Source organism: Podarcis vaucheri (assembly GCF_965113315.1).
Source record: "Podarcis vaucheri genome assembly, chromosome: 4".
Lineage (NCBI taxonomy): Eukaryota > Metazoa > Chordata > Lepidosauria > Squamata > Lacertidae > Podarcis > Podarcis vaucheri.
This window is the reverse complement of record NC_138762.1, coordinates 74,052,425-74,065,348: the sequence shown is the minus strand read 5'-3', so window position 1 is coordinate 74,065,348 and position 12,924 is coordinate 74,052,425. Positions and strand designations below refer to the sequence as shown.

General features: G+C 43.3%; 2 protein-coding genes across 6 annotated transcripts in view; both read right to left on the bottom strand.

Annotated features, from left to right (window-relative positions):
* Positions 1-5,851, bottom strand: part of DHRSX (dehydrogenase/reductase X-linked) — a 95,652-nt gene extending 89,801 nt beyond the window's left edge. The window contains exon 1 of one of the 3 annotated variants that reach the window (XM_082220149.1): positions 5,609-5,851. In XM_082220149.1, coding sequence (XP_082076275.1) covers positions 5,609-5,723 — 115 coding nt within the window. In that variant the 5' untranslated portion in view covers positions 5,724-5,851. The remainder of the gene's footprint in view (positions 1-5,608) is intronic. The other 2 variants (XM_082220150.1, XM_082220148.1) reach the window with 2 other exon arrangements.
* Positions 1-12,924, bottom strand: part of ZBED1 (zinc finger BED-type containing 1) — a 42,771-nt gene that overhangs the window by 6,260 nt on the left and 23,587 nt on the right. The window contains exons 1-2 of one of the 3 annotated variants that reach the window (XM_082220085.1): positions 1,827-1,987; positions 1,200-1,255 (exon numbers count right to left, since the gene is read on the bottom strand). The exons of 1 other annotated variant lie outside the window; for it this stretch is intronic. The gene's annotated coding sequence lies outside the window, so the exon portion shown is untranslated. Of the gene's footprint in view, positions 1-1,199; positions 1,256-1,826; positions 1,988-4,715; positions 5,194-12,924 lie in introns of those variants that run through there. One more of the 3 variants, XM_082220087.1, reaches the window with a different exon arrangement.

Genomic DNA, 12,924 nt, shown 5'->3' with positions numbered 1-12,924 from the left:
CTTGACAGCTGGCCAGAAATTGGGTTGCCACAAATATGCTCCTTCCTCCAACTCTGCAGGAGGGGAAGCTTATCTCCCAGCAGGGCCTTGTTTCTGCTGGCACTCTGAGCACTTCCAAAGCACAGCAAAATGTCAAGGATGATTTCCTGCCTTGTTCTGCTCCGAGATCAGGAAGATAGTAAGAGTTGCTCCGTGTTCTTCAACTCTGGGACCCAGATGTTGTTGGACTGCAAATGTCTCATTACCCCAAGCCAATTTAGCCAATGATCAGGAGTTATGAAAGTTGCAGTCTATCACCAGCTGAGGACCCAATGAGAAGCAGGCTGACCTATGTCATGCTGACCTCTATAAGACCTGATAACAATTTCAAAGCACAATGTAACTGCAGGAACTCTCCTCCCCATATCCAAGCTCAGGTGGTCAGGAATTCATGACACACACCAATGGGAGGAAAGACACCATGGCAAGTGAGTATCTCAGTTCTTGACAATATTTAAGCCCTAATTAATTCAGGTTTGTACATACTCGCTGTGGGCAGCCAATTGTGTGATTAAGAATTGCCTCAACGGGAGCTTTTGTAAATTAGTTGACTGTTGTCTTTTCTCTCTCTCCCTTTGAGGTTATCAGTGCACTACAGTTAATTAAAATAGGTATGTGTGGCTGTACAGGCAGGCCGGCAGACATTTTTGTGGGCTTTAAAAATGTTGTGAATTTATTTACAAGGTAGGATTAAGCACTTCTTCAGCCCCAGACATTACCAAATTTTATAGCAACCCAAACTGTTTGTAACTTTCGATTTCAACATCCTCTTGCAAATAATTTAAAAGAATATTTATTGAGTGGGACCCAGTTTAGGTCAATGGAGTTAGGTTTCCCCCCAGATTATATGTAAACAAATGTTACGCTGTGTTTAATGCAACTTAAAATCTTGAATAAATAGGGCAGAAGCTACACATAACTAGTGGAGGCAGAATCACCTCTGCAGTTGCTCCACAGTGGAAGAAGAAAGCCAATTTAAAAGATCAGCAAGCAAGAAAAGTGGCTTGCCCTGTTCAGTCTTGTAAGCTATAGACACCTCTGAATGTGAACACTCTTCTCTTGCATGCATAGTTTTGAAGGAATGTACCCTAAACCAATTGCCTGAATTTAAATAATTCACATTATCTAATTTGTTTCAGTGGGACTTCACAAATACACACCACCCATAGATCTTCCGCTTCCTTTCTCTTCCTGTCTTGTTTTGTGTTTGAAAATACTGCAATTTAAACAAACAAAAATACAACTATTAGTATGTTATTGTTTTTTTTCTACTGCTGTTATTGTTGCATTGTGATTTTTATGTTCTATGCCATCTTTCTGTATTTTCTATGCAAGCGTGATGTAGTGTGTGTGTGTGTGTGTGTGTGTGTGTGTGTGTAAGCAATTCTAGAATCCTTGCATTAGTGCCCTACTAATTCCCTTGGGGATAACAAATAAGTGTCAGGCCATCCAGGAAAGTCTCTTGGCTGCCCCTTTCATGAGTGCCTATCAGACTCCTTCAGGCCACCAGAGTCTGCCTACATATCCTGATGCTGACTCCTTTTACATTCCCCTAAGACACTCAAATACGCGCCACAAACATCCGTATTTTTGGAATGCAACTTAATTACTCAACATATTCAAATTTACATAATTTACATTCATTAATGAGATGCTCAAGGCTAAGAATATTTAAGAAGTCAATCCTGAAAAAATTAAGATGCCTAAGAAGGTGCCTGGCTGGTTTAAACTAATCTTCAAAGAGTTGCAATTACAGTTGCTGCTGAATAAGAAGCAGCAATTCTTACCTAAACCTTGCTGCTTAGAAATTGATGCATTCTTTACTGTGATTAATATCCATGCTTTGAAACTGTCAGACCAAATTATTGACCCAATCTTGTTCTGCCACATCATTCCCAAAGAGACAGCAGCTTAAATGATCCACAGTATGTTGTCTCACAACTCCTAACTGACAAGGGAAACAAAACATGAAGCAACATATATAGATTCAAATTGTTACATATATATAGAGAGAGACACTGATAAGAAGATTCATATCAGTATCTACTTTTGTTTCAAGTGCCACAGTTTTGGGGCTAATGTCCAGAAGTTTGAGGCCTAGAGACTTTCTCCTGGAATACAGAGAAGCTTGGAAGCAAGAGGATGTGGACTAAAAATTGTTTTTGAATAAATAAATTAATAAAAATACATGAAGAATCCACAAGAATTTTGATCCGTATATTTTTAAGTCAATAATAATTTTTAAAAAAATAATCCAGAGGCATGTAGCAAGCCTGCTGCCAAGTATAAGGTTCAGAGTTCAGGTGTTCCCTAGATTTATCCTGCCACTATACATGTTGCAACCATTTTAGGCAAGTCCAACTGATGTGCTACTGTCAAAGCATGTGTCTCTTTGGACCCAGAAGAGGGCAGAATGGGGGTGTGGTGGGGCATAACAGGCAGGCTTATGCACACTCTGCTGACGTGCCCTTTGACCCAGAACGCAACCCCCACAGATACAGGGAGCTGCTTGTAAACTTAGTATTGTAAAACCTTAATTAGCGGAAGGTTGTTTGGGAAGGAAGGGAGAAAGATTAAAGTCTGCCTTTATTTTGGTCAACTGCTCCCACCAACTCCACCATCTGCCTAAATGCTAGGTAAAGGTAAAGGGACCCCTGACTGTTAGGTCCAGTCGCGGACGACTCTGAGGTTGCGGCGTACAGCTTCCGGGTCACGTGGCCAGCATGACTAAGCCTCTTCTGGTGAACCAGAGCAGTGCACGGAAACTCCGTTTACCTTCCCACCAGAGTAGTACCTATTTATCTACTTGCACTTTGACGTGCTTTCGAACTGCTAGGTTGGCAGGAGCAGGGACCGAGCAACGAGAGCTCCCCCTGTCGCAGGGATTCAAACCGCCGACCTTCTGATCAGCAAGCCCTAGGCTCTGTGGTTTAACCCACAGCACCACCCATGTCCCATGCCTAAATGCTAGAAGAGGGTTGATGTAGAACATAGCATTTTCATCTGTTGAGAAACCAGCCTGGGTGATATATATTCCCACAAATAGGTGGGGAAAGGGGATGAGATAATCAGTACAGTATGTGGGCTGCCGTCAGCCCTGGGTCCTTATGTTGTGCATGGCCATCCCACCCTTAATTCAACACATTGTCCAAAGCTCAATAGAGCTAATTGTATGTATGAGATGTATTAATACAATGAATGTATTGGAATGTATGTTTGATGAAAACTAATAAAAATTTAAGTTGAAAAATAATTCAACACATTGTCGGAAGTCTGATGCTAGGACTTGGATACGATGCCTGCCCCGGTCTTAAAATCTAGTAGATTTTACTTATCTAGCAATAAGTAAACCACATGGAAATCTCATATATCTAGGTCTAATGACGCTGGACAGTACAAAGCAACATACAAAAGCTCACATTACACATCCAGCAGACATGTTTTTCAGATGAAAAATGAAGAAGTCTTTAGGCTGCAATCTTGTGCACTAGGGTCACCCACACATAAACTTAAAGCACTTTTATACCACTTTAACAGTCATGGAGAATCCTGGGAACTGTAGTTTCTTAAGGGTGCTGGGAACTGCAACTCTGTGAGGTCAGCACCCTTAATGAGCTATAGTTCCCAGAAGTTTGCCTGACCACTGAAGTGGTATGATAGTGTTTTAACAGCATGGTGTGGATGTAATCTAGGTGTGTGTGGAGAACCTTCAGCCCTGAACTACAACTCCCATTAGCCCCAGCAAACATGGTCAATGATCCAAGTTAGAATTCAGCAACGTTGGGAGGTCCAAAGATTTCCTACACCTGCTATATGTATTTACTTTGAATAAGCCCCAACGAACTAAGTGGGATTCGCTTCCAAACAAGCACACACAGGTTTGTGCTGTTAGCGGTCTGTTTAGAATATAAAATAAAGGTGCAGAATGCATTTAATGCATCATCAAATGCAATCAAAATGCACTTATGAGACAGATTTCTGAAAATGTAACCCAAAAGTTAAATACAGTAAGAACTTTTTACAGCTAAAAATTTTTTATGCACACGGTCAGCAATTAAGCCACAATGAAAGCTACATCCTATATATCAAACATTAATCTAAATGAAGAATTTAATACTACTGGTTCTGTTGCAAGGAGGAAGCAGAAGATAAGACTTAGCACAGCGTTCCTTTAGCATGAGAAAGTAGCTGACCTCATGTGGCATTTCTCTGCAGGCCTAAGCATGGTTAATTGTACCACATCAGGGCAGAAACATCATTCAAAATAAGGATTGTTTGACCTACCTAGGCACAAACTAATTAAGAATGGTTCTTGCACTCCAGCTGCAAAGTTTTAATATAACATGTCATAAAGAAAACACTGCTGTCAAGAATGACAGCCCAATGTATTTTTAGCCCTAACTATTCTTACAGTAAAACATTACTTTCCGACTCAAAAAATAGTCACATCTACCTTGTGAACTTTATTGTATTTTTGTTGTCTGCTTTAAAGAAATAAGTAGACCATGAAAAGCAATCAGAATTTGAGCAAAACAGAGCAACGTTATCCAATGAAGACATAATATGACATCTGAACTGTTAACAATTCTAGAACTTAAGAAGTTCTCCACCCCCTTGGTACAGTTGAAATATGTTACTCCAACATTTTAAGAACGTACATAAAAAACTTTACTTACAGCCTGGCATGTTTGTATTCAGCTTCGTAAAATACATATAGAAAAGTGAAAACTCAAAAGCTATGGACTCTCTACTTTTAAGAGGATGGTGGCCAGCCAAGGTTCTGTAGTTTCCCGGATCCTGCGGCCTCACACTGCAACTCTGAAATGCATCACTAGGCAGGGACGGTCTGCTTTTTCTCTTTAGATAACAAACAAATCCTAGCCTAAACACACTGACTCACAAGTTACAGCCTACTGCTTCCATTGGTCGTACTAGGACAAGGTGATCCTCTTGACCAGGGTGTGTCGCCTGCTGCAACGTACCTTTTCTGCCCATAGCACTAGGTATTATTCAGCTTCGAACCCTGACATTGTCCGCGGTTCCTACTACCTGTATTATCAACTGTAACACCATGCACTTATAACAGGTCGGTCCAACTTAGGAGCCACAGGTTTGCGGCTGGAAGGGGGCGTGTACGCATTTGCTAGAGGTCTGCATGCCTCCGGGGGGCGAGAGCCGCAGGTGGGGCTTGGTAAGGACAGTGACACGGCCGAGCCAAAGCTCTGCGATGTCAGGCCCGAGAAAAGAAGACCCCCCCCCCTTCCGAGCAGCGATAAAACAAAGCCAGGGGAAGCGGGCGCCCAGGTGCGCCCTCCTTCCGCGGAAGCAAAAATTTAGCTTGGCTCCCCTCCACCGCTGCCAGTTGGGATTTTCAGAATGATAATCCCTGGAAGAAAAAGCCTTTCCTCACCTCCGCCGCCGCCCCGGGCGGAAGAAAAGCGAGCTCGTGTCGCTCGCCCGCGCGCGCGCTTTCCTTTCGCCACCCGCGCCACTTGGCGAGGTGGCAGACGCTGAACGAGGCGCTTCTTTGACCAGCCTTCCTCCCCAGAAACCCGCAGCCCTTACTAACCTGGCTTCAAAGGCCAGCCTGGTCGGAGGAGGCGGCGGAGCAGCTGGTGCAACACGACGCGGAAGCCGATCCAATAGACTTGTATCGCAGGCAGCGCCAGCGAGAGGAGCGACATGGCTCTTTGGCCGTCGCCGCCGCCTCCGGCTCTTGTGCTTTTTCTCGGCTCGAAGGAGAAAGGAGGCCGGTCACCACCCTCGGCAGGAGGAGGCGCAGCGCAGGCGACACGCCTCCCGGGCTCCGGAGCGCTCGGCTCACAGCACTCGCTAGCTACACCCAGCGGAAGAGGAGGAGGAGGAGAAGTCCTTTTCCGGGCATGTGTGCGCTTATGCTCGCGATCCGGGTCTCTCGCTCTCCCCTTCCTTACACCCTCCCTTCCACACTATGCGTGCAGCTGGGCTGAGGTTACATACACTTTCCCATTCCTACCCCCGCGCTAATTTCGGCAGTAAGAATTTGCATGCTTTGAAATAGGGCTCTCAGCCAGCTAGGCTGTGAAATGAGGTCACTTGCCGGAATGTGGAACAATGGAGAACATAACGCCTTTTTCACTTGCTTTGGAACACGCATTTCTCATTCAAAGGAAGCAGCTGCTGACTACCTTACGGTGAAAAGTACTAGACAAACTAGTAGATTTTTAAAAATAAAATAAACGCTGGTTAAATGCATGATTGAAAAATACATTTCAACGCTGACATTCAAATTTGCCTGCAGTTCTGCCCAGTAGGAACTTGGAAGGCAAGCAGGACAAGAGGGAGGGTGTATTTATTTTTAAGTCTGGTGTTTCTAATGCAATTCTCCCTTAAAGGTGTCAGTCCTCTTGTTAAACTGTTTTCACGGGCTCCTTCACAACTCATCTACAGCAATTATCTTCCAGGATGGAGGGCCCTGACTAGATTATATATTGCTGCTACTGCCCTTGGATAAGGTGACCTGGGAAGACAAAGCTTGGTTAAAAGAACCCATGAAAAGAAGAACTTCAATTAAAAGAATTGTATTTGCCTGCTCTTATTCCCTGTATTCACTCCATCAAGGGTGCCTGTGGTACCCAAACCATCCTTCAAAGCACACCAAATTCATGGCATTCATTCAGTAGAATCTATGACTCAGTAATAAATAGAAGGAATTGACGTGGGCAAGACTCTTGCAGTCATGCAGCCAGCTCCCTGCTCTCTTGACCCCTGCCTCACCTGGCTAGTGAAAAGCAGTCAGGAGGGGTTGACTGGATGGGTCCAGAATGTGGTATATACCGGTACATCACTATGTGACAGGGTGCTGCCTACTGTTTTTAAACAGGCAGGGGTGCACCTGTATCAAGGAGAGGGCCAGGGAGAGTGCAACTCTGCTTCTTGATACCTCCACAACTTTTGATATCATGGTATCCTGCTATACCAACTCTGTGAGGGCACTGTTTTACAGTGGTTTTTCTGCTACCTAGAGGGTTGTGTCCAGAAAGTAGCATTGGGAGACTGGGTTCCAGCTCTATGGTCTTTGCACTATGGTGTGCCACAAGGTACAATATTTTCCCCAATGTTGTTTAGCATATATATGAAGTCACTGGGTGCAGTCACTAGGAGTTTGGTGGCAAACGGTCATCAATGCACTGTTGACATAAGAGATTTGCTTCTCCATAGCATTTGAGTCAGGGGAGGCTGTTGTCTGAGCACAGTGAGGGACTGAATGAGGACTAATAAACTGAGCTTGAACCATGGGAAGATGGGAGCACCGTGGACTGACAGTTCCCATGCGTACAAGATTGGCCAGGTGCCTGTTCAGGAGGGGGTTACGCTCCCTCTGAAACAACAGGTTCAGAGTTTGGGAACGCTCCTGGATCCATCTTTGTCACTGGAAGCTCAGCAGCTAGGCGTGCCTTTCACTCGCTACAGCAGGTGCATCAACTATGGCTGTTTGACGGGTAGTCTAGCCACAGTAATCCATGCATTGATAACTTCAAGGCTTGATTATTTTGATATGCTCCATGTGGGGCTACCCTTGGGCCTGGTCTGGAGGCTGCAAAATGCTGTGGCTAGACTGTTGACGGAGACAGTCTGTTGGCAACACATAACGCCAGTGTTCCAACGTTTGCACTGGCAGGCCATACACTATGGGGTCAGGATCAAAGTTATTGTATTAATTTACAAGGTCCTTAAAAACTTGAGTCCATGATACCTCAAGAATCACCTAATCCCTTATATACCTGCCTGATCACTAAGGTCTTCAGGGGAGTCGTTGTTAGTAGTCCCCCCCCCCTCCAAGCTCAGATGAATGGCTTGTATCTACCAGGAGCTGTGTGAGGGCCCAATTTCATGAAACTCCGGTTTTCTTGTTTTCACTTTTTGTATTATATGCCTACAAACATTATAGAAATGACTACAGTTGTTGATGTCAGGTGGAAGGCAGGTAAAGGTGTGGCCTTCACTTTGAAGTGCATTTCCAAGCAGTTTCTTCCTGCAACTGTTTGGAAATGCACTTCAAAGGCCATATCTCACAGTGCTAATCAGAAACAACTTGGAAATAGGCTTCAGAGGTATCGTTGTTACCCGATGCCATGATGTCACATGACTGACAGGCAGGTGCCTCCTTCCACCTGTCAAACCTGGCCCACTGGGCTGTAAAGATGCCTTGCCTCTGGTGCAAACAATATTGAGCTAAAGAGACCAGTGGGCTGACTCAGAATAATAACTTCCTTATATAGTATTCTCAAACTAGGAAAGTTGGCATATTATGGATATGGCTTATTATAACTATAAATTATTTGACTGGTTGGTGTTGTAGGTTGGTTACTCGAGTAGTGCTTTAAAGGTCAAAAAGAGTACTTTAAATTGTACCTGGAAATGCACCAGTCCAACTGCTTTAGTAAAGGTGATACAGGCACTGACTGCCATGCCCCCATAGGACTCTGGAAGTCTGAAAGCATCTTTTGTATTGGTTTTAAGAGAAAATGCTTTGTAAAGAGGCTTATCTGTGACTTACAAGCAAAAGCCCCTTTTTATAACAACAAAGGAATCATTTTCTGCCTGCTTTTTGTTATTACTATTATTCCACATAGTTCTACACCAGAATGATCTACTTTTTAAATATAATTTTGACTGTTTGGGTCAATATGGAATAAATTATCTTCCTGTTCAAAAACTTCCTATTATAAAACTGGAATTGTATATTTGCAGAATGTTTTTCATTGCATGCGGTATGTCTCTTTGGTTGTTCTACTATTAAAGGAAAACACTTCCTCCAACCCATACACACAGCAATTGCAAACATAACTTGGTAGCTAATGGTGACCAATTTGTAACACATTTTGAAAATACAATCATTCACATTCATGGCAATTTAGATTCTATGACTGTAGCAGAGTTTGAGATGAATGCAGCTAGTCTTGTCCTATTGGAATAGATACATTTTTAAGTAGTTTGACGTAAGAAAGTGGACAATCTCCTTTGAAGTTTGTGGCCGGGCTACCATATGTGTCCTTGATCTTTGCACCATGTAGCTAATTAAAGCTACCAAAGGAAGTTTAAATATTTGAGTCACAAATGTGACTAATGTCTCTTTGAGAGAAGGTGTACTCCTTGCTGTGTTAAAAGAGGCAGTGGTGCAAGCTGATGTCTTCTTCAAAAAGACAATCCTAGACTTCAATTACTGTTTGCCCTTTCTAAGCAATATCTTGGAGTTGTGTGCTGGCCTCAACTCCAAGTGCTGCTGGATGACGATTCCAATGTGGTTTTCTGTCTGAGTTTGGGAGGGAAACTAATTTTGTAGCCCTGAAAAATTATCTTCACTAGGAGGAGTGTGCCCTTTTTGGATTCCCCTTGACATCTCAGTGATTTCCAGTACCACTGAACGTTGTATCCTTCTGAGACAGGTGTCCAAACTGGGGCTTAGGGACACTGTTTTTCAGCAGCTGAGGTCCATTTTGGATGGTTGGTCCCAGAAAGTGGGTTATTTTTTCCTGCTGTTCTTCTCCATGGTCCTTGACTTTTGGCAAACATGGTCTGCAGGCCAAACAAAGCCCATTAGGGTCTTTAGCTTACATGGTTGTTTTGCTGAAGACCTGTGCCTCAGGTGCTTACACAGTATTCCATGATACCAAATCAGTTTGGGCAGTTGAACCTGAAGACAATGGTTGGAATTCAACATAGCACTAAGGAGATTGTTCCATCAGCACAAGCATTTCTGCTTGACCAGTGAAATGATCTCCCCTTGCCTTCTCTTGCCTGCTGTTCTGGGGGTTTCTCCTGACCTTCCAGAGCAGATTGGAAGGAGCTGTAGACAGAGTGGGAGGGAGTCCTGTTGCACTAGCGGGAATCCTTGCATTGGTTTCCACTAATGGAACTGGAGAGTTGAATAAAGCCCAATATTTATCTAAGCCAGCTATTGCTTTCACAGTGCCTCCAGATGTTTTCGTGCTGCTCCAACTAACATGGCCAATGATTTGGGACGAAGGCAGTTGCAGTCCAGCAAAATTGGGGCAGCACCACATTGGTTAGCATGATCTAATATCTAGAGACATTTGCCGCGGGGTGCAGTTTACTAAAAGAGAAAGCAATCAAGGTGAAAGAGCAAACCAATATAGTTCTTCTTCGCCACAGCTCGGAAGATGTTTCATTGGAGCCATATTAACCAATTTGCTCCAATTTGTGAGATATATTTCATTTCAAGTCAAACCACTTCCTTTACCAAAACGTTTACACCCACCCTGAGGAAATGGTACAGTAACTGAAAAATCTGAACTAATAATGCAATTGCACAGTATGTAGCTAGCTCAGAGAACAAAACTCAACATTTTTGTTCAGACATAACCTTTCATAACCATTTCCTCCATATCTGATATATCAGCCTGCCCCATCCCCAAACCTCCAGGTGTTTTTGGAGTACAACACTCATCAGCCTTGGCAACTGAACTAACAGTGTGGGTCCTGAGGTACCCCAATCAACACCCATGCAGAAGAGGGAGGTATCAATGGGGCTGGGCAGTTTCTTACACAAATAAATCCTGAAGGTTAGTAGGAACTCAAACATCTCAATGTGGACTGAGTATGCTCAGTGCACACAGAATATTAGCTGACTGTAAAGGAAAACTAGGTGGAATGGGAATGCTATTTTAGTATCCTGGAAGAGGGCATGGATGACTGGAGGTCTGGCTCTCTAAAGGGAAGTACTCCTCCCTGCAACATTTGCCCATTTTCTAAATCACATGAAAAAACACACACAAGTGCTGAATAAAAATACTCTAAATGCTTGCCTAACATTATTCATCCATTAAATTTTCCTTAGCTATCAGATGTGGTATTGTTGCTATTCATTCAGAAAGCCAAGCTATTCTGTGTGATGATGACTGATAACAATATACATAATAGTCCAGATGGAGGTGAAGCTGTGTTTTATTGAATATGGAACAATTATTTGGAGAACATCTGTCAGCTATGTAGTAGAATATGGGGTCTCTGGACCTATCTATGAATGTGTATATCATGGGACTGCATGTCCTTTTCACCCACTGCATCCATCAACATATTTTTCCATGTAATTTTTGACACTTTCTAGTTCTAATTTATTTATTTATTTATTTATTTATGACACTTGAGGGAGAAAGAGGCCTTGCAATTAATTTTTGATGCCTTCACCTTTTAATTATCTTCTGCTGCTACCCAGGACTTGCAGAGCTTTGAGAGCTCCATAATAACCTCTTTTAATTTATAGGCATAAAGATTTGCTCCTGCTGGGAAGGGGGAAATCTTGCATATTATTTTCTGCAGAATCATTTCACCAGATTATCAAATGCATGCTAATGAATGCCTTTAAAGATCATTTTAAGCAAACACATTGGCTGCAGTTCAGAGAAGCTGTTGAATGCGTGGGGAAACATGTGCAGTAATGGTTAATGCAGAAACTTCTACAAAGGCATGATTCTAGGAACCATGAAGCAGGATCTCAAAAGGCATGGTTCCAGGAACCACAAAACAGCTGCTCTCTAGAGTTTCAGACAGGGGACGTTATCATCGCTACCTAGAGATGCCAGGGATCGAACTTGTGACTTTCTGCCTGCAAAGCTGGTGTTCTACAACGGAGCTACAGCCTCCCCTCTCTAGGGGCTGATGTTTTTTCTACAAGCTAGAAAATGTGCTGCACAAACAGGTACTCCGTGCGACAAGGATAGGGAGCACTCCCTGGCACAGAAAAGAACTGGGCAGGCTCAGTGTTAATTGAGGCCAGTGTATGCATATATCGGGAGTCATAGAACCATAGCATTGAAAGGGTCCCTGAGGGTGCTCTAGTCCAACCCCCTGCAATGCAGGAATATGCAGCTTTCATACGGGGATTGAACCTGCAACCTTGGCGTTATCAGTACCAAACTCTGACCAACTGTATGTGTAGGGGTGGGTACACATACAGGCTGTCAAAATAGGGTGGGGTTACTCCAGGCCAATTGGCATTAAGGATATTCTGTGCTGCCTGGCGTTATGAATGTAGTATATATCCCAGATCGCATTTGAGAACCTTGTTGTTGTTTAGTCGATTGTCCGTCTTGGGTGGCCCTGCACGGCATAGCTCATAGCTTCTCTGAGTTATTCAAGCCCCTTCACCACAACAAGGCAGTGATCCATGAAGGGGCTGATAACCTTACATAGATCAATAAGATTTGGATGAAGGGCTCACAACTCCCACAGTCTGTCCTGGCTCTTATATGTTACACAAGGAACTTAACCACAGATTGGCTTACCCAACCACAATACTTCTGCCAGCTTTCAGCTTTACATCGAATATGTATATCTGATTGTATTTAAATTAGCAAAGGCCTCTGCGCTCACTGTGTGATTCTGTACTAGCCATCAATGCACTGCAAATTTCACAGGAGGTGAGGCTGGAAGTGCTCCTTCTCACATGGCTTATGTTTGTTCTTCTATAAGCTATTATCTTGTTTGCCTTTTTTATTGTTACGGTGGAATGGCCTGATAGGTTTCAATGTTTTTCCCTAAGTAACCTCCTAATCCTTTTTCTGATCAATGCACTGGATAATGGCACCACTTAGCACATATTCCCTTGCTCCCTGACTAGCTATTTCATGTTTCTATACCCAATGTTGCAATGTAGCTGACACAGATATAACATTTGTCTTTCATTGGGTTGTCCTATTCTCATGTATCCTTGGGGCTTTTCATGCTAGAAAAGAGACCTTAATTGTATGTCTGTGGTTATTTTCAATAATTCCATAATATTCAATAACGATTTAAGCCTCAGTTTCCAGTAGTCCACAAATACACTTGCCAGATTGTCAGTGGTGACTTATCATTTGCTCTGGCAAGCACACTGTAAGAGAA